This window comes from Garra rufa, chromosome 17, assembly GCF_049309525.1.
Source record: "Garra rufa chromosome 17, GarRuf1.0, whole genome shotgun sequence".
Classification (NCBI taxonomy): domain Eukaryota; kingdom Metazoa; phylum Chordata; class Actinopteri; order Cypriniformes; family Cyprinidae; genus Garra; species Garra rufa.
Window position 1 is genome coordinate 3,786,983 of NC_133377.1, and position 22,486 is coordinate 3,809,468.

General features: G+C 37.6%; 1 protein-coding gene across 1 annotated transcript in view; it reads right to left on the reverse strand.

Moving 5' to 3' along the window:
• The window catches only part of triqk (triple QxxK/R motif containing), a 35,733-nt gene extending 15,117 nt beyond the window's left edge, over positions 1-20,616 (reverse strand). The window contains 2 exon segments of the mRNA XM_073822147.1: positions 15,354-15,425; positions 20,541-20,616. Coding sequence (XP_073678248.1) covers positions 15,354-15,414 — 61 coding nt within the window. The 5' untranslated portion in view covers positions 15,415-15,425; positions 20,541-20,616.
• Between the last annotated feature and the right edge of the window lie 1,870 nt (positions 20,617-22,486).

A 22,486-nucleotide genomic window follows, 5' to 3' on the forward strand; every position in this document is an offset into this window, starting at 1 on the left:
AAAGATAATGAATTTTTATTATTAAACTTTATTTATTATTACTTTGCACTTGTTTATATCACATAAAGTTTCTTAAGGATATTTACATTTCTGTTAAAATAGAAAATGTTTTTGAAAACCATATGAAACCAACATAAATATAGCATGTACAACTGTGTTTTAAAAGATTTTTCTTTTGTGTTTCTTATTTGTCATTTACCCACTGCATATGGGAAATGCATACTATTTCACACCCTATTTTTTAAAAATAGTAGGCGGTATACAGAGCATATACTGCACAGTATGTAGTAAGCATTGCTAGTACTCTGTTAACACAGGGAGAAAATCATGAGCGCACTAGTTCACCTCAGTGGCAGTTATCAGGCAAGCACTGCGACGAACCCGGCGGGCAAAGCGGCCACCTGGAGCGTATGTGTGCAAGGTGTGCGAGGAGCGTGGTGTCTCTAATTAGAAACAAACAGACGAAGGAAGAGAAGCGAAAAAGTGGGAAGGCAACAGCTTGGTGGGCAAAGGAGGGGGCCGTCCTCTGTGGCTGCAGCAGACCCGGGTCAGACTCAAGGTCTCTGTGAGAGCTGTTGACACACAGGGGCCATTTCAAGCGCAACTCCTGCCTCATTAAGACTTATTTACATGGAGTGGAGGAAAGAGTGAGTGTCCTTATCCATCTTCAGCAGCAGACTGCCGGGCTGGATACTCTTAGATGCCTAAGCTAGACACTGACCCCTCCCCAGGGACATTTGCAGGTCTCTCCTGCCTTATGGTGCACCTTCTGTGTGCGACGCAGGCCTGCAAGAGGCCATTATCAGAGGTAAACATCCTGTTATTTTGTTCCAGTGCTGAATGATGGCTTGGTTCGGTACAGACTGGGCTGTTAAATAATGAACAGTGTGTTTGTTTGCAGAGACTTGTTGAAGAGTTCTCCATTCGGTCTCTGTGGGAAGGAACTGCAGGGCATTAATGCCAATCTTCTGTGCAAAATACTAAACTGAACTGACCATTTCTACCTTAAAAAAACATTACTGACCAATGTTGCTGTTTTCCAAATTATCAGGTAAGCTAGTATCAGTACCTTGCAAAAGTATTCAAACTCTTTCATTTTTTCACGTTTTGTTATGTTGCTGCCTTTTGTTAAACTGCTTTACATTACTTTTTTCCACATCAATCTACACTCCATACACCATAATGGCAAAGCAAAAATAATTTAACATATTTGCAAATTTAGTACAAATAAAAAACTTAAAGGATTCCATTGCATAAGTATTCAAACCCTTTTCTGGGACAGTTGAAATTCAGCTCACTTTCTTAAATACCTTCGGAAGGCACTGTATATACATTTATCAAAAATCTTAAATTTTTAATTAAATTGAACATGAATTATCAAAAAATAGAGTGAAATGTTGCAAGGGCATTTACAATAGAGACACAATCTACCCACAATGGTACACATATTTTTCCTATTCTTACCTTTAAATTATTTGTAATACACTTAGTGTTAGCCTATTTTTAATTATCAATTTAGTCTGAGCTCATCTTAAATATACAAATATATATCACAAACTCTTTGTATTCCACATTGATTATTGACTTTTTTATTGGATCAGACTGGCAAAAGTTAAGAGGTTTTTACACAAAATTGCATTAAAAATGCCCCAAAATTTTCTCTTTTTTTTCAGATTTTAACTGCTTCCTGTTCATGTTTGTTGTTGTATTGCTATTTTTTTGTTCTATCAATTAAAATAATAATAATTATTATTATATTAATTATATATATACAATGACTTACAACTTATATGATAAGCATGTTTTTAATTTCAGAAATCAAAATGAATTTTGACATTTTTGGGGGCATTAAGTCAAAAATGTCTAGGTGATAGACCTGTCCTGCTATCGTAATGAAAAAAAAAGTAGCATTAAAACAATGAAAATAAAACCTGATATTAAAAAGAAAGCGGTATTAAGTATTTTGGTATAATAGTTAATTATTTATTAGAAGAAAAATGTAAAGAAAAAATAAATAATTTTAACAAAACTGCTTTTTAAGCAGATATGGTGTGAGAATGCAAAAACGTAATTACATTTATGAAGTAATAATTCATGATGTTTGTAAACAAAACAAAAAAAAACATTAGAAAATATTTACAATAGAGACACAAGCTACAATGGCACACACAGTATTTTTCCCTTTCCTACCTTTAAATTATTTGGAAAATGCTCTGTGTCAACCTTCATTTTCAAAAGAACAAAATTTATAATGCAAATTATATGTTTTATTATGGCAATCTAATGAAGATATGTTTATTTGCCACATTGTTATTTGTTTTTATTATTTACTGATTTTGGCTTTTAATGACCAATATGTCCAATATATATTTTATAGAGTATTTAAGTGTCTGATAACCAATAATTTTTTACATTTATTTTAAATCCTTTAATTTATATATATATATATATATATATATACACATACACATTTTCATTAATTAATAGTTATTATTAATTATTAATATTATTATTGGCTTTTTTGCAATCTAAGCAAAGTTTTGTAATCTAAATGGTTTGAATGTCTAATCGTTAACATTTCTCACTTTTTTCTCATTTAATTCACTTGTGACCTCAAAGTCATGAGGGTAATTTTTTATATTGAGATTATTATTATTCAATATTGAGATTTATACATAATCTGAAAGCTAAATAAATATGCTTTGTGAGGATAGGACAATATTTGGCTGAGATACAACAATTTGAAAATCTGGAATCTGAGGGTGCAAAAAAAAGAAAAAAAAAGAAAATTGCCTTTAAAGTTGTCCAAATTAAGTTCTTAGCGATGCATATTACTAAAAATAAAAAATAAGTTTACAAAATATCTTCATAGAGCATGATCTTCACTTAATATCCTAATGAATTTTGCCATGAAAATAAATAATTTTGACCCATAAAATGCATTTTTGGCTATTGCTACAAACATATCTGTGCTACTTAAGACTGGTTTTGTGGCCTAGGGTTACAAATGGGAAAATTATTATCTCCTATTTATTCATTCTCTAGCCATAGTTACCAGAGGACGGGGTTTAGATAAGTGTCAATCCTGTTTTCAAATAAAAATAAAAAACTATTTTCCATCTCAACCTCCCAAACACTCCTACAACATATTTGTCTGTCTGTCTCTCTCTCCGTCTCTTAGAGTCTACGGGAGTTTACACTCGCACCTGTGGAGATTTTACATGGTGTGGAAAGCAAAACCCGTTTTGTTCCAAGCCAACTGGGACAGATTAGGTGTGTGTCTTATTTTTCTTGAAACTTCCTGTTGTGGTGTAAATACCCACAACAAACAGCCTCAGCCATCTGTTCCAAATGAATAGTTAATTGTAATCATATCAGAGTTTGAAATAAATTGTTTATATAGCGAGACTTTGTGGCCCTGCCAGTACGCTGAATCACGCGCCATTGAGTTCAATGAGGCGCTTCTCTCTGCGTGAGCACTCACTGATGATGACGACTCCATGGCCTTCTTGGCTTTGCCGTCTCACCGCGGTGGTGCTCAAATTGGCCGGCGATACAGAGGCGGGCTTTGAACGCACCTTCGCTCATTAATCACCATTCAACTGCATCGCCGCAGAGCGAAATCTCCCCCTCCTTATTTACCGAAAGCGGAGTGGAGCCTCTCTGATATAACATGCCATTATTTCATGTGTACTAGAGCGGTGTGACCTCTCCGTACACACTGTGTTGTCAGATGTTGACAGGAAAGTGACAAAAATCAACCCACAGGGCCAAGGGTGTCTTTCAAAACTGCTGCAGCTGATTTCTTTTCAAAAGCCACGACTCCTCATCCAGAAACGGATTCCCTTTCCATCAGCCTGGCGCTTTTCTAACGTGATCTGGCTAATTCACAAATTGCATTTCATTACGGAGAGAAAACAAGCTCTTTGGAGAGTGGAGAAAGCTCTCTGCAATTATTCCCGTTATAGGATTGCAAGAAAGTTCTGATAAACCCACTGTCCAATTGTGGCAACAAACAAATAAAAAACATTGGAAAAAATAGTGAGGGTCTGTTCAAACAAATAATAATGTTTGGCATGTTTTTAAACAACAAAACTATGCACTTCTATGCACTTCCTCACATAGAGCCTTAATGTTGATGAAGAATGAATTTCTGTTAAAAACATTAAATTTTGCATTTCATTAACTGGCACAAAACATGATTGAAATTATGAGAATTTTGTACAGAAATGCTTTGTGGTAGTGTTTCACGAAGGCCTATTATTTTTCAAAACACTGCCAAATATTCAATATTACAAGCAACCAAATGCAAAAGTTTAAGAAAAAAACTCATATTGGGGGAATGTCCCCTTCAGTGTTTAATTAACAGTGATGGGAATAACAGAGTTATAAATAAACAGCGTTACTAACGGCATTACTTTTAATGAATTACTGTTTTTCTTGCTAAAACTTTGTTACCGTTACTGACAATAAAACGCAGCGCTACTCTAATTGAGCTCACTGAAGCGTTTTTCATCCTAGTAGGCTCTGTCTCAGCCATAGGACCGTTTAAGTGTTGCTAAGTCTGCATTTTTTTAATAGCACGATAACAACAAATGCAATTGATCTAAGGTTCATCAGAATGTCTCATGTCTGTGAGGTATAGTATTTAATAAGATTCAGGTTGTTTTATTTATGTGTCTGTAAAGAGAGGTGATGGAGACCAAGACGGCAGAGAGTGTACCCTGTATATTTTCTTTATTTTACAAAAGCACATCATTTTGTTGTTATTAGGACTATACACAAGTAAAAGTAGACCCTTTGCAGTTTCAAACGATACCTTAGTCTTATCTGTACGTTCAAAAATGTTGTATTTTTAGTTCTTTTCACTGTCATCAAGAAAAAACAGACCGCAGGGGGTTAACAGTGTTGCCGTGGGATGTTTTTCATGCCCGCTGGTTGAAGCGACCCCAGAAAAGTGATATTTATTCCCTGGAAGATGTTGTCCCACAGCAACATTAAAATTAGTGTTTTGTTCATTTAACATATTTCATATTGGGGGCATCTAAGTTATATGACATATTTAAAAAAAAAATGTAAAAGTAACACAGTAGCTACTTTCCCTGGTAATTAGTTACTTTCATAATGATGTAACTCACTATTTGTGAGAAGTAACTAGTAACTATAACTAATTACTTTTTTAAAATAACATGCCCAGCATTGATAATTAAACAAAAAAAACTAAAATCATCAGTGTAAAGATTTATTATTTTAAATACCTATAAATAACTAATATACTAACTAAGTAACAAAGAAACAAATAAATAAATCTGAAAATAATTATTATTAAAAGATAAATAATAAATTTAGGGCTGTCACTAACAATTATTTTGGTAATCGAGTAATTGGTTGATTATTCTGACGATTAATCGAGTAATTGGATAATTATTTATATAAAAAACTAAAATGTTTGTGGTAATAAAAATGGAACTAAGTTTAAAGGTCATTGCACACTGAGTCTGAAATTTTCGGACTTAATAAATACGACTTCACGCTGCATTTTCGCATCCGTAGCAAGCATTGTAATAGGAAAGGATGACTAATACAAAAAAAAATGCATACGAAAGTTTTGGATTCTGCGTAGATTATACACTGTAAAAAGTTTTCACTAGATTCAACTTATTTTTTTAAGTTCAGCAGCTACCTTAAGTTTTTAAGTTAAATCAGCTTAAAACTACAAGTCATTTTAACTTATTACAATAAAAATGAGTTGATATAACTTGTGAACTTGATTCAACTTAAAATCTTAAGGCAGCTGCTAAACTTAAGTTTTTAAGTTGAAACTGGTGAAAACGTTTTACAGTAAAGTCAATGCGAAGACACAAAGAGACGTGCAATGCAAATGACGTGAATTGGGCGAAAAGATTGGCACGAACGTGCAATATATACGCCTCAATTGCGTCCTCCGCAGAAAATTCACATGACGCATTGACAATCAGCGAAGGGCTTATTGACACGTCTGGTTGTATCACAAAATAGAGGAGAGTATTATGCAATGTTTTTATTCGCAAGTGATCTAGAGCATATTTGCTTCGCTTTTAGTGTGAACACACCATTAAAATACATATTTAATAGCAATGGGGCAATAATTAGTTCAAATAAAGTATCAAAAGCAAGTAAAAAAAAAACGAGGATTTTTTAAAACAGGAAGGAATCATGACAGCCCTAAAAAAGTAATTCTAAAAGACAAAAAATCTAATGTGCATTAATTCGAAAAATAAATAAACAGAAAACCAAAAAAAAAAAAGCACAAATGCTGTATATTTTCATGCCAAACATTTTGGAATTCATGTGAACAGGCCTTTGTGTGCTCAATTTGAATCCAGCCTTGACAGATTGCACAAGTACTGGGAGTGCAAAACGGTCAAAAATAAAGAACTTTGTCTTTGTAAACAAATCAACACAAAACAGAGAGGCTCTTTACCACAGATATTCTCTGTACACAGAAGGAGAGAGTGCAACCTTTGCACACAGTCTGCCGTAAGTGTTGAACAACTGCTAAAAACACTGTGACATGACCGTGATGCACAGGTAAGAGTTCTGCCAGCGGGCAACCAGGTCAGACCACAGTTTTGAAAACCGAGAAGATCTGTAACATGCGAGATCCATTCAGCCCTCATATCAGAGATATTAAGACTATATACAGATCAGCTGAGTGCACACTCACACACAAAAAAAAAAAAACGATCACAAACAGAGAGAGTTAATAGGCAGGGATGTGTCTGAGTGTTTGGTCATGCAAATAATTGTTGGACAAAGGCAGAGAGGATGGTGTGAATGATCTTGACTCTAGGGGGATGACCATACAGACCTGAGGAACCCTTTTGGTGGTTGACAGCTCTCCGGAGTCCATTATGCAACTTAATAACAGTATTTAAAGTCAATGTGTCTAGAGCAGCCCTACAAGGTACTTGGCATCACAAAAGCTTTCTCTCCTTAAAAAAAAAAAAGAGGGAAGAAAGCAAGACCTGTCAGGATAAAAATTACCTTCCCATTACAATCTCAAATTACGATGTGTATTCTCCCTTTGTGTTGCTTTACGCTATTTTGGGCGCTTTTTCTGTTAAACAGCGATTCTCTGAAATAGGCTGATATAGACTTCTTTTCAAAGCAAACTGAAGGAAAGAGAGGGAGGACCGGGGGGGGAACTCAATTGTCCACAACCTGCTGTTACGACTTTGAATTGATGAGACGCAAAAGAAAGAAAACAAAATGGGATATGTCTGAGATTCGCAGGCTCCAGCAGGAGTTCAGCTTGTTATGTTGCCAGCACAGTCATGCAGCACAGGCACAATAAGGCAAGGTGACGGAGCAACGCAGGCTTAATCGTCCTACTAAAGGGTGCGATATGAACTCACATAAAATCATGTGTATGAGACAGGTTCTTTCTGCTGGGAGATGATATTGGCGTGTACTGTGTTGCAAATTACATCGGGGATGTGTCAATTGAAAACAGACAACGCTTTAGTGCCATTACAGAACTATGTTTCCATATCTCAATCCTACAATGAAAATGAAGAACTTCCAGATGTGAAATGGATGATACAACTGGACTAACAACTACTTGAAAAGGTCTAAAGGTGAGTTTTTAAGTGGGAAAATTCAGTTATTTCAAATGGCATCCACACAATCAGGAATTTCATGTGATGAAAGATTTCCCCACACTGATTTTGCAATGGGTTTAAGTTAGTCAAAAAAAAAAAACTTTGTTAGAAAGTGACGTCTGTATGCACAGTGCTTCATACATCACTACATAACTGACAATAAATAATGGATCCTTTTTTGACCATAAAAGTTTACATACACCTTGCAAAATCTGCAAAATGTTAAATTATTTTACCAAAATAAGAGGGATCATGCAAAAATACATGTTATTTTATTATTTAGTACTGACCTGAATAAGATTTCACATAAAAGACATTTACATATAGTCTACAAGAGAAAATAATAGCTGAATTCATAAAAATGACCAGTTTAAAAGTTTACATACTCTTGATTCTTAATACTGTGTTGTTACCTGAATGATCCACAGCTGTGTTTTTGTTTGTTTGTTTGTTTGTTTGTTTGTTTGTTTGTTTGTTTCATGATAGTTGTTCATATGTCCTTTGTTTGTTCTAAACCAGTGGTTCCCAACCTTTTTTACTCTGGGGCCCCCTCTTTCTGTGGTCAATTTTGCAAGGCCCCTTATCCTGACATGTCCTCTTATACTGTACTTCCGCTGTAAAAAATATTTATTTTTAGACCTTTTTTTATCAACAAAAACATTTGTTTTGCCTTATTATTCTTCCACTGCATGTTTAAAAAACATGGGTGCGCCGGTCCAAAACTCTATTTCAAAATAGAGCCCTACAATCTTTTGCTTTTTTTTTCCTAAATTCTTCTTTGTTTAGATTTTTTCTGATAATCAGATGATATATTTAATATTTTTGGCAAACAAACAGAGGTTTACTTTAAAATTATATTCAGTTAAAAAGTTTTAATAATAGTAGTATTTTTTTCTACAATTAAGTGGTTAATTGATCTGAATTAATCTTGTTTTTCATATAAATTGTTTTTTGTAAATTATTTAAATAGGAAAATATAAACACCTACATTATACTGTACAAAAGTAATACAAGATTAATATAGTTCTGTTACATGTTAAACTGTACTTTTATTTTTAAAAGGTTGCCGTTAAGTTTTTGTGTGCATACAGTATGATATGACGCTAGTTTTCTCAAATGAAATGGTAAAATTGACAAGAAGTGACACTCACAGCAGCTTTGGAGATTGAGTTCATCTGTTCATGTGAGATACAAAGGTCAAACATTACCGGGAGCGTCACGCGTGCTTCAGTAAGCAACGCGTCTCCGCAATGCATACATAGAGGCAAAGGGGATTCATATTGAGACTGCCTTTTTGCGTTTCAGTTTTCACAGACACTAGTCCATATCACAATTCGAATTAAGTGACAGACCAACTTTTGATTTATTCTTCCAAAAAAATCGAAGAATTACGTGGCATTCCGCGCTATAGTAAATTCCGTTTTTATGAATGAAGTCCGCGATCCAGTCCGTGTTTTCCCGGAGGAGACATTGTAAACGCGCGACCGTTTAGAGACAGAAATGACATGCCGTCATAATGTAAATAAGATAAATAACATAAGGCTATTTAGTTTGTTTAATAAAAGAACAAGGTATAGACCTGTTCTATAGGAAAGATAACCTTAAATGACTTCTATTGTGATCTGGCGCTATATCGAAAATAAAATGAACTTGACGTTCAAGGGGGCGGGGGTGCCGTTGTAATGGTAGGGGAAACACTGCTATATGTGCAGCAGTTGGAAGTTTTGAGCCGCCACTCAGTCTGTTTTTAACAGTGTGTCGAGTCCGAAGCAATCAATCACAGAACACCAGAACGACCGTGCTTTGATCGTTCTTTATTTAGCTATAATATAATTAAATTAAACAATTATAGGATAATATTTAAATAAATTTTAAGATATCTCGCGGCCCCCCTGGAGGATCACTGAGGCCCCCTGGTGAGCCGCGGCCCACAGGTTGGGAACCACTGTTCTAAAAAGTTAAACTGCCTGCTGTTCTTCTGTTTTTTTGCAGTCATTACTGGAAAGGGTTCAAATAGACAAAAATGCTGAAAAACATCTCTAGGTTACGTATGTAACCTCGGTTCCCTGAGAACAGGGAACGAGACACTGCGTCCTCTAGAGGGCGCTTTTGGGGAACGCTGCAGCGTGACTCGTGTCTGAAGAATACATAGAAAAACTGCATGAAATGGCCGGCGACAGCGTATGACGTCACCGCGGCGCGCACGTCGCTGCCGCTGCGTCACTACCAGGTGACCATAACGTAAAAGGGCGCCGGTGCAACACAATACATCTTCAAAGTCTGAAGCTTATCGTCCGAAGCATGGCGAAGAGTCTAGAGGACGCAGTGTCTCGTTCCCTGTTCTCAGGGAACCGAGGTTACATACGTAACCTAGAGACGTTCCCTTTCAAAGGGAACTCTCACTGCGTCCTCTAGAGGGCGCTTTGGGGAACGGATATACCCACGCTGCCATGCTGAGGGGAGTGCATGCTATGACAGCGAGCACTAAGCATTAATTTTGAAAGGAATTGCCCCTACTAGGACGTGGTGACTGCTGTCAAAACGTTGTCCCCCACGGCCAGAGGCCTGAACTGTTACCCACTTACCTGGATTGGGTTAGAACCCAGGGCACAGCTCTAGGCTTGGAATTAGAGAAATTCCTTCTGGGGGAAACGGCTAAGTTTCAAAGGAGACTTAAGACTTGTCAGAACAAGGAGCTACCGCGACATAGGGCCTAGTTCCCTCAGGAACTGGCTCCCATATGAGGGCAGCAAACCTGTCCTGGGTCCGTTCAGAAAAGGACCACTAGCAGTGGCGCGCCCTGATAGTGGATGGTCGGTAGACATCAACAGTGATATCTATAGAGTTGAACCCAGGGGACCGGGGTTGTAAGCCAACTCCAATAAATGGGAACGAGGTGAAGACACGTGATCCATACCATAAAGGGTTTAAGGAAGAACCCATAACTCGGTGGGAACTTACCACACATGTGGATTTTATAGAAATGCCCCAGATGTCTGTGCACTTACCACTCTTGTGGATTTTATGAAAGATGCCCAGGCGTAGCGTGGGACACTTACCGAAATGATCGGATTTAAGGAGAGTGTTTTCCCAGAGGGTTTCACTACCAGCTCCATGCTGTCTAAAGAGACGGAAGAAGGGGATAACCCTCAGATGAGGGGAGCAATGCTGCACCCTACTCCAGACAGAAGCTCGCAAGCTATCTGTCAACAGAGATAACCATGGAGCTGAGACCATCCTGTAATAGTTGACGATAGTAGAGGACAAATTCCTAACCCTGATCCACAGGGAGGATCGCCCTCCAGAAGGGGGCACTGCTCACAGGGAACCCTTAATGAGAAGGGGGAGCGTGCACGGCCCGGTCCACACAGCTTGTAAAGGTCAGGCAGTCCCATGAAGGTGGGTTGGCGCTCATAGAGGACCCTTCCAAAGAAGGGGAGCCCTTCCAAAGCGAAAGCTCTCACTGTTACCCTTTGTAGAGGGGAGCATGCATCCAGATTACAAGGCTGGAGAGTAAAAACCTGAAGTATGAAGGTCAAACTCCTAACCCTGAAGCACAGGGAGGAAAACTTGGCCACCAGGGAGTGGTGCTCTGTTTTAGTGAACCCTTGAGAAAGGGGGCACGTCAACGTCCTTGTAGAAGGTTAGTTACCCAGGGTAGACTCCCAACCCTAAGAAGGGAGGAAGACTTTCCGCCCGGGGATAGTGCTCTGAAGGGAACCCTAGACAGTAGGGGAGCTATAAGGTCGGTTCCAAAACCCTGCGCACAGGGAGGAATGCGAGTTCTTATGCTCTAAAGGACCCTTTCCTCAGAAAGGGGAGCACTGGGTGCCTTATAGAATTCTGGGAGCTCCAGAATTAAATCATGAGGACAGCTTCCTAGCCCTGAAACCAGGGGGGAAAACCGTCCTAACGGTTTGAGACTTCGTAAAACCTTTCCTTGGAAAGGGAAGTGAAATGAGGCCTGAGGAGCGAGAAACCCTGACCCTAAGGTGCCAGCTTTCGAGGTGTTTTGACACCGAAAGATGCTCAAGCCCTTTCCACAGAGAGGGGAGCATCCGTCAACCTGGGTGTGAATTCTACATCAAGCTTTACCCCAGCCCTCAGGCTAAAATGAGGTGGCTTGAGATGAATCACAGAGTGACGCTCAGTTAGTAAAACCCTTTCCGCAGAAAGGGGAGCGTTCACATAAGTGAACTAGAATCCTAAACCCATCATTGGAAAGTTGGTCACCATGCGGTGCTCAAAATAAACCTTTTCCGCAGAAAAGGGAGCATCCTTTAGTTGTTCCGAGTCTGCAGCGAGCACTTCCCCCACCCCCAGGCATAATGTTAAAGGGGGTGGCCTGCTGACACTCCATTTAAGCGAACTCCTGTCTCAACAAGTTAGAGAAGCTCTGTTTCCATGGAAACAAGAGGCTAAAAGAGGAAGTTCCTCTAGGTCACCTAAACAGGGTCCAGGGGAATTCTGTGGTTCACTTAGGAGAGGACACAAAGGGTATTCTCATACGCAGGTCTGTGGTAAAGCTCCTGTAAGTCATGAGGACAGACTCCTAACCCTGAAGGCCAGGGAGGAACGCCCATCCAGCCGAGGGGGCGCTCATTAGGGACCCTTTCCTCGGAAAGGGGAGAGCCCAGCTCGTTTGTGAGGCCTGAAGAGTGAGAATCAGCCTGGACAAGAAGGACAGGCTTCTAACCCAGATGACCGGGAAGAAAACCTGGCTTTGTCAGCAAAAGCGGTACTCTGAATAAACCCTTTCCGCAGAAAGGGGAGTACTACTTAGGTCGAACCGACCATGCCCTCAGGCTAACGGAGGATCGACAGACACCAGTCTAAGTGGACTTATGTTCCTGTCTCAACAGGACATAAATTTCCCGGAGCAGGGACTGGAGGACTGAAAAATTGCTCCTTGGAGACAAAAACTCAGGAGGTGCTGGAAGAACCTTCAGCTGATGAGATTACTCCCGGATCTGGAGTCCACAGAGAGGGTCTGGAAGAGGGATTCTCAGAAAAGGCCTGCAAAGGACAGCGTTAAACATGCCAAGGGCAATCCTAAGAAAGAAACTTAGGGAGCTTACCTTGAAGAGGACATAAGTCCTATGTCTAACATATGCTGTAAGGGTGGTTTACCGCACAACCTGTGGCGTGGAGAGGACGAACACTGCCGTAACCATAATCCATAGGATCAGAGGGGGAGCATCCGCCGAAGACTCGTCATACTTTTTCCTGAAAGCAAAAACACAACACACAGGCCTGAGACAGTATTAAGTTCCTTTTCTTCTATTAAAAGAAAAAATGGATTGTACTCACCCATAAGTGACCTGCATTTAACTCAAACTTAAACAAAACCTGTTTAAGGAGTTAAAATCCAGTTCACTAATGAAGCCAATGAGCCTGGGAAGACTAACAGATCAGTGGGAGACTTCCGGTTAGTCCTCCTGGAAGCAGCCCAGATAAACAGAGTGGGCTGTCTACTTAAAACCCTAGCAGAGGAGACAGCGCCATCTAGGCAAGAGCTTAAAGAGAACTGCTCAAAAACCCCGAAAGGGGAGCAGTTAGTAAGCCAACACACAGACATCCTCAGATATCTGTGTGTGTAGGAGGACCACCAGAAGTGAATCTGACTGAAAGCCCCCAGACCCTGAAAAGGGGAGGGGGGGAGTTGGAGGAAAATACCTTAGGAAATACCCCTCTTCTTTTTTTTTTTTGGCAGTTAATTAACTCCACAATCGCAACACGCAGCACATATTCGGCTCCCATGCAGGAACCAAACATACTCCGCCCAATTAGCGTTCAAAATTCCCTCAGGAATAAAACAAGCAAGGAGCCGCTGGCGACGCCGCGAATGCGTTTGTTAATGCCGTGAGAGGCATACACACTCATGCAAAATGAGGAACAGAGAAACTCACCTCCCTCCTTTGCGAATGCGTTTTCGCGATGAGCACATTTAGTTCCCTCGGGAGCCGGACGTGCTGTTATTACCACACCCACATGCAAGTGCAAGTGGGTATGAGAGTGTGCCTCTCGTTATAAACAAGCAATGAATGCACCGATTGCATTCTACTCTCTCAAGAGCTAATGTTGCTTGTATTCTCACCGCACAGCTCATACCGTGTGAAAGTGCGGGTATCAAAATACCACACACGTCACACGCAGGCCTCCGGTGAGAGAATACATGCACTCTTAGACAAAGAGAAGCTGAAGACGATGAAGATGTATTGTGTTGCACCGGCGCCCTTTTATGTTATGGTCGCCCGGTAGTGACGCAGCGGCAGCAACGTGCGCGCCGCAGTGACGTCATACGCTGTCGCCGGCCATTTCATGTAGTTTTTCTATGTATTCCTCAGACACGAGTCACGCTGCGGCATTCCCCAAAAGCGCCCTCTAGAGGATGCAGTGAGAGTTCCCTTCGAAAGGGAACCAAAGAATTTGTGGGACCAGAAGATTTTTCTGTAGAACAGCAGGCAGTTTAATTGTTAATAAACAAGGGACTCATGAACAACTATCACTAAACAAAGAAAAAAACAGCTGTGGATCATTCAGGAAACAACACAGTATTAAGAATCAAGTGAATGTAAACTTTTGAACAGGGTCATTTTTATAAATCCCACCATTATTTTCTCTTGTGGACTATATGCTAATGTCTTTCTATCAAATTCAGGTCAGTAAATAAAATAGCATGCATTTTGCATGATCCTTCTTATTTTGGTAAAATAATTCACATTTTGCAGATTCTCCAAGGTGTATGTAAACTTTTGACCTCAACTGTAGTTTACCCAAAAATTTAAAATCTGTCATGAATTACTCACCCTCATGTCATTCCAAACCTATAAGACCTTTGTTCTTCAGAACACAAATTAAAATGTTTTCGATGAAATCCAAGAGCTTTCTTTGAATAAAACCGCTATTTTTGTTTCCCTTATGCCGAAAAAGTATTCTCCTAGCTTCATAAAATTACGGTTGAACCAATGATGCCACATGGACTATTTTAACAAAGTTGCATTGCTGTCTATGCAGGGTCAGAAAGCTCTCAGATTTCATCAAAAAAATCTTAATTTGTGTTCCGAAGATGAACGAAGGTCTTATAGGTTTGGAACAACATGAGGGTGAGTAACTAATGACAGAATTTTTATTTTTAGGTGAACTATCCCTTTAAACTGTTATTTTACTACATGAACTGGATTTGCTATTGGAGAAATGTCATTTATACAGCTTTGCTAGGTGTTTACAGCAATGTTTCTCCTCATACAGCCCCTAGCATCCTTACAGACATTGTCTAAGTTATAAAACAAACCCCATGTTCCTTCCGCTATCACAGCTGGCATGCAAACGGTACTACAATGATTGATAGGCCATACAGTGCCTTGGTTAAGAAAGAGAAGGCAAAAACTAGTGATTGTTTCCGTTATAGCTAATGCTAAATTATACAGGAGAAAGCATAATTCAGAGACTATAGTAGCTAAACATGAAGACTGTACAATATATGCGGTTGCTTATTTAGGCTTTTTCTTAAGTCATGCTGGTCTGTTCCCAGCTGAGCATTCTGATCATCTAGTCTGTTCATGCGTAACATTCATAAGCAATATAATCACAGTGGCTGAAATGAAGGAGAAAAAGCAACATTTCAGACTCTCTGGATGAATATTTGATGAAGGTTACTAACATCCATATTAAAAAATAAAGCCTACTGGAAAGCATAGAGGTTCTCACCGATCTGTTTACGGTACTGATCGACCGGCAACTTGACAGAACTTGCATCCTTTTTCCCCATCCTTCATTCACCTGAGAGAGAAACGGAATAAAAAATACACCTAGTATGAAGAAAGAGTAAGTAAACGCAGTGAAAAGTGAGAGCTCTGTCTGTTTGCTTATAGGAATCAATGGAAAATGCTACTGCAGTCCACAAGTAAAGATTTGCTGTTGGTATGGCACAAAATACTTTTGCTTTACAATGGGTATGAATAAGAATACTACCATAGGTCACCAAAGAAAAAACTGTGATTCTCAAAGGACTTTGCTTTAAGAAGATCCAGAATTTACTTAATGGCAGTTTACTTACTTACTTTAAGAACTATTCATTTTGGAAATAATTCTGTAACTTTTTTCTTACAAATTTGAGGATGAGAAAATGTCACTAAACCTGACATTCAGCAGTTTATTCCCTCTAGTTCCCCTTTTTTTCAGGTTGTGACCCACCAGTTGTGAACCACAGCCTTGCACTAAACTTTCAGGGCATCACATCCTAAATTGCTGCAAAAGTCATGGGTGATTGTGTAAGACGGAAAGCATCTTGAAGCTAGAAAGAGGAATTTGATGTGAGGCACATCCCCAGAGGTGGCAAGGGACTTCAAGGAATTCAATCATGCGAAGGTCGATCCGAGACATAGTCTATTTGAAAGTCTTCCCATGCCTGCAAACCAGCCTTACACTAGTGAATTTGTGTTAAATTGCTCTACACTGAATTCCCCTGCTCAAGAATACGTATTCTGAATTAATCAAATGTGGGTAGAAAATGATTTTCAGAATGCCCAATTGTGTTACATATAGCTAGTAAATGATTCATATAAATGATTCAAACTTTGGCTCAACCACATAGAAGCCCATGATAAAGAAAAGAAAAATATATTTTTAAAATCTAGTTTAGAGCACATGTGCCAATGTCTAAGAGAGGCTCTAATTGGTTCTTTGTATTCATGTTTGTTTCACACAGTTTTGAAAAACGTACCATATTCTACCATATTCAACAATAGGTTAAATTGAATAACAATGCCATGTGGTATAACCATTAAGTAGAAAGCAGTAACATATTTCAATAACATATTTCAATTATTCATTCATACATATCATTTAGTATTTAGGGAGTCACACCACTGATTTTTTTTAGGATACTAATTGACTTGGAAGCAAGGGTCCTGCAAGGATTTCCTGTATTATGCTTGGACAGACAACATGACTAATTTATCAGACAAAAGTTCTGCAAATGTTAATAAACACTGAAGCAGTTTTGTTAATATAAAAAAAAAATCAGAAGTCATCACATGCTCATCGCAGAACAATCAAAAATGATCACATTGCCATATGTACACTGCCGTTTAAAAGTTTTGGATCAGTATTTTTTCAATGTTTTTAAAAAAGTATTTTCTGCTCATCAAGCCTGCATTTATTTGATTAAAAATATATTTAAAAAAAACTTAATATTGTGAAATATTACTGCAATTTCAAATAGTGGTTTTCTATTTTAATATACTTTAAAATAGAATTTATTCTTGTGATGCAAAGCTGAATTTTTAGCATCATTACTCCAGTGTTCCATGTCAAAAGATCCTTTAGAAATCATTCTAATATGATGATTTATATTCAATGTTGGAAACAGTGTGCTGTTTAATATTTTTTTGGAACCTGTGATACCTTTGCAGGATTCTTTGATGAATAAAAAGTTGAAAAGAACAACGTTTATTTAAAATAGAAATCTTTTCTAACAATATACACTACCAAAGTTTGGGATCAGTAAATTTTTTCTTTCTTTCTTTGATTGAACAAAATTAATACTTTTATTCAAGGATGCATTCAATTAAAAAGTGATAGTAAAGACATATATTGTTAGAAAAGATTTCTTTTCAAAGATTTGAACAAATGCTGTCCTTTTTGACTTTTTATTCACCAAAAATCCTGAAAAAAAAATCACAGTTTCCAAAAAAAATATTAAGCAGCACAACAGTTTCCAACATGACAATAAATCAGCATATTAAAATGATTTCTAAAGAATCATGTAATACTAAATACTGGAGTAATGGCTGATGAAAATTCAGTTTATATTATATTATATTTTAAAGCTGTTATTTTAAATTGCATCAACATTTCATAATATTACTTTTTTGTATTTTTGATCAAATAAATGGAACTTTGATGAGCATAGAAGACTTCTTAAAAAAAGTAAATAAATAAAAATCTTACAGATCCCAAACTTATGAGTGGCAGTGTAGTATTTCAAATATATCGGTTCATTCAATGCAGTGTTAAAGTGGGTTTAACACTGCAAAGATTGTCCATTTATATTAAAGAAGCATACACTCCATCTCATTTTACACTACTCTGACTTTCCCGATAGAGATCTCAGATTGATTTCCATAGCAACTGAAGTGAAAAAAAGCCAAGAGGAGGAAAAAAAGCGCCTTATCTCGAGATGTATGTTATAACGGTTAGTTTGGAATGCAAGGAATTTTGAAATTGGTAATGGGTTAAGTGCATTAAAGCATTAGCCATACACCCTCATAAGCTGTTTTTATTGTGAGGTGGTCAGGGAGCCCTTTATCAAGATTCTGCGCTCCTCACAATACTATTTGCAATCAATACTGCTTCTTCTGTTAAAGACCAGGAAAAAAGGGTGCATGAGCCAAAGGGCAAGTCTATGTTTCTGATGATGTTTAAACCTCTCTGACCTATTCTCTCCTAGAGAAATCGAGCCGTAGACCTTCGACCTGATCCATTTTGGCTCATAAGCCGGAGATCTCCAGAGGAAAGGTGTGCAGGCTCCGTGCTAAGAGCCTAGTCTGATTAGCATGGAAAACAGAGAAGAGCTGGAGGAAGTGCAGAGGTGCATGAAAACAGAGAATTACGAGGCTGTTTTCATCCTCTCCTGAGGCATGACTGTGTGAGCTGAAACCTCCCCTTTGGCTGCCGATGTACAATGAGTTCAAGGGTCGCCTCAGCATCCTACTTTTGATGTCTTTAATCTTTACTTTAAGTTGATGTAATTACAAGGGCTCTGCATGCAACAACAAAGTGGGAGAAAGAAGAATGAATTACTTTTCTAAAGATGCCAGAGGAAGAGACCATTACTGTGTTTACACAACATGGTTTGAGTCAAGCCCAAAGGCATGACCTACAATGACCAAACCCTTCCTTTGTAATGAGTGTGACCACTAAAGGAAGTTGACAAGGTCTGTTAAGTGGCAAACATGGCCATATTCGAAAAACTTGTGTCTTATTTCTGCCCATATACCCTTAGGCTTTAAAGGAACACTCCATTTTTTTTTTTTTGGAAATAGGCTCATTCTCCAACTCCCCCCCGAGTTAATAAGTTGAGTTTTACCGTTTTGAAATCCATTCCTGTTCTGGCGATATCTCTTTTAGCATAGCTTAGCATAGATCATTGAATCCTATTAGACCAATAGCATCGCATTCAAAAATGACCAACGAGTTTCGATATTTTTCCTATTTAAAACTTGACTCTTCTGTAGTTATATCGTGTACTAATACTGGTGGAAAATGTAAAGCTGTGATTTTCTAGGCCGATAAGATTAGGAACTACACTCCCATTCCGGAGTAATAGTCAAGGAAGTTTGCTGCCGTAACATGGCCAAAGCAGGCGGAGTAATATCACGCAACGCCTGAAATTAGTTCCCAGCTAGCTTAGCATTTGCACATGTGCTGCGTGATATTACTGTGCCTGCTTTGGCCATGTTACGGCAGCAAACTTCCTTGACTATTACTCCGGAATGGGAGTGTACTTCCTAATCTTATCGGCCTAGAAAATCACAGCTTTACATTTTCTGCCGGTATTAGTACACAATATAACTACAGAAGAGTCAAGTTTTAAATAGGTTTGCTTACAGATTTAAATTTCAAATATTGAAACTCGTTGGTCATTTCTGAACGCAATGCTATTGGTCTAATAGGATTCAATGATCTATGCTAAGCTATGCTAAAAGTGATATCGCCAGAACAGGAGAATGACTGAATGGATTTCAAAACGGTAAAACTCAACTTATTTACTCTGGGGGAGTTGGAGAATGAGCCTATTTCCAAAAAAAGTGGAGTGTTCCTTTAAACAGTGAGGGTCACAGAGTGGATACCAATCTGAACAACTCAGACTTCGATGCAAAATTCCCCACCTCACTAGGCAGCAGAGACAAAACACTAAATAGTGACATGTTTACAGAAGTTTTAATATTTCTAATTAATAAGACAAGAACCTTGCATTATCTAACAAGTATAAAAATCTTCAAAGATAACACTGTCCAAATTGCAAACAATATATGGTAAGTTGAGTGAGCTGTGGTCGATTCACAAACAGAGGGAGATTGCCTAAGGCTATGTGTACAAGCGCTTTGAAGACTTAAATTGAGACCAGAATTCTTTTTTCAGAAGCTAAACTACAAAGGTTTTGGTTTGAAAGAGATTTAAGATTAAAATAAGCACCTCAGGCATTTCTTTAAAAATGAATTAACTAAAGACAGCATTATGCATTTTAGTAACCAAGTGCAATACAAAAGGTTACCATGAGTGCAGCTAGGAGGTAAATTATAACCTGAACTAGATTTACTTTTTATAAAATGAAAATATAAAACCGAATCTGAGATTATAGGGGAAGTGCATACATTTCATTGATGCATATCTGAATATGTGGCATGCAAAAGAGATCTTGGCACACATGCAATGAAATCAAACAGTGAAAGCACAAATATCCACCTAAATTCAATTAATCACAATCTCAATTCTTTAAATAAAGTGCAAAAAATTATAATATAGATAGAACAATAAACAAATGAAGTTGACTTCCGATTCATCTTAATGCCACGTAATGGCATTGCACTGTTTACAGTTTTCATCCTGTCAATGTATAATCCACTTCCTGCAGTTCTGACCTAAAACTAAGACAGTCGTCGGAATTATCCAATCACAACACAGAAACCGAAGGGCTCGCCCAATCACAGACTGTGCAGGGGGCGGGCGCTACATCAAACACAAATGTTTGGATTTAGGAAGCGGTAAAGCGCGACAGATCGCAAAATATAATGCTTAATGGTTTTCCTAGTCAGTAGCAGATGTCTAAATGCAAGGCAACATTCATAGCTGTGTAAAAGTAGAGCGTTATGTCTGAGGACACAGACTTACCACTTAAAAGATGCGAAGAATTCTCTCCGTAGTTCCTGGTTCAGCTTTGTGGATTTCAAATGGATGCGTGATTCAGCCAATCACGAGTTACTCGCTTCAAAGAAACGACTGCGTCATTAGGTGGGCGGACCCAAAACCAAACCTGCCTGTCACTGTCAAATGCACTGAAGGATAAGTTAAGTTATTTTAAATATAAGTTTTATTTAAGAAGGCTTTATTATTTTCATTGGCTTTAGTGAAAAAAGGCATAATAAATCAAACTGCAAACCCTTATTTTATGCAGCACATTCTCTCCATGTTTGTAAATGTAATACAGCCTTCATTTCTTTCTGTTTTATAAGGCTGATAAATTGTTTGATCCACATACAGAAAGAAAGAAACTGCATGGGGTTTACACAAATTACTTTTTTTATTACTTATGTTAAATTATTAGAAAGCATAAGGCTTTTTATTCCAATCATGTTTGGTTTATCAGTCATAAAACATCATCTACATAAAACATAATACACTACCAGTCAAAAGATTTTGGACAGTAGGGTTAAGATTTTTAATATTAATCTTATCTGCTCACCAAGCCTGCGTTTATTTAAACTAAAGTACAGCAAAAACAGTAACATTTTGGAACAATTTTACTATTTAAAAAAACTGTTTTCTATTTGAATATATTTTATAATGTATTTTATTCTTGTGATTTCAAAGCTGATTTTTTAGCATTATTACTCCAGTCACATGATCCTCCAAAAATCATTGAAAAAATATTATGATCTACGGCCCAAAAAAAAAAAATAATAATAATAATGTTATTTTTATGTTGAAAACAGCTAAATAGATTTTTTTCAGGTTTCTTTGATGAATAGAGAGTTCAAAAGAACAGCATTTATCTGAAATAGAAATCTTTTGTAACATTATAAATGTATTTATCATCACTTTTAATCAATTTAAAACATCATTGCTAAATAAAAATTTGATTTTCTATGATTTCTTCTGTATAACGTTACAAAAGCTTTTTATTTCAGATAAATGCTGATCTTCAGACCTTTTTATTTATCAAAGAATCCTGAAAAGAAATGTACTCAACTGTTAAATATTGATAATATTAATAAAAATGTTTCTTGAACAGCAAACCAGCATATTAAAATGATTTCTGAAGGATCATGTGACACTGAAGGAGTAATGATGCTGATAATTTAGCTTTTATCTTAGATTTAGCTTTAAAATATATTCAAATAGTAAGCAGTGATTTTAAATAGTAAAAATATTTCACAATACACTGTATTTCGGATCAAATAAATCCAGGCTTTGTGAGTAGAAGAGACGTCTTTGAAAAAACATCAATCTTACTGTGCAAAAACTTTTGACTGGTAGTGTATCTGCATTTTTAATAGTATATTTTAAACAAATATGAATACTTAAAAGAATAAAATATTCCATTTAGTCCCTCACAAAGTCATAAGCTGTATGCCAACCTGAAAAGAGGGTCAGATGTAATATTTATGAAGGAATTTATGGTAAAAGACTAATCATATCACATCTGTGTTTTTATGTCACTGAGTTTGCATTCACACTATTCACATTTTCTCTTCAAAGCATTTATAAGGACTGATGCAATATTTAAAAATGTGTCATACGTTTGTTTCCTGTACGCAACACATGAATGAATCCCGTACAGCATCTCAGGGAGAAGGCTAATTTACCTTAACAATCCCACATGTTTGTGCCGCGAGATCTTTACACAATGCTTTGAAACGCACAATGTGAAATTTCACAATGAAAGAAAAAGCAAGAGGGAGACAGCAAGAGACCAACTTGTTTTCTCTTGTCCTCTCTCCCCTTTTTTGTTTTATTTAAGGCTAATTTCCATTTCTTTTGTTTGTGTTGAATTTGGTCTGCATAATTGCATCCAGTCTTATTGCTGCCTGGGGCAGTGTGGATTATGGAGAGGCTTG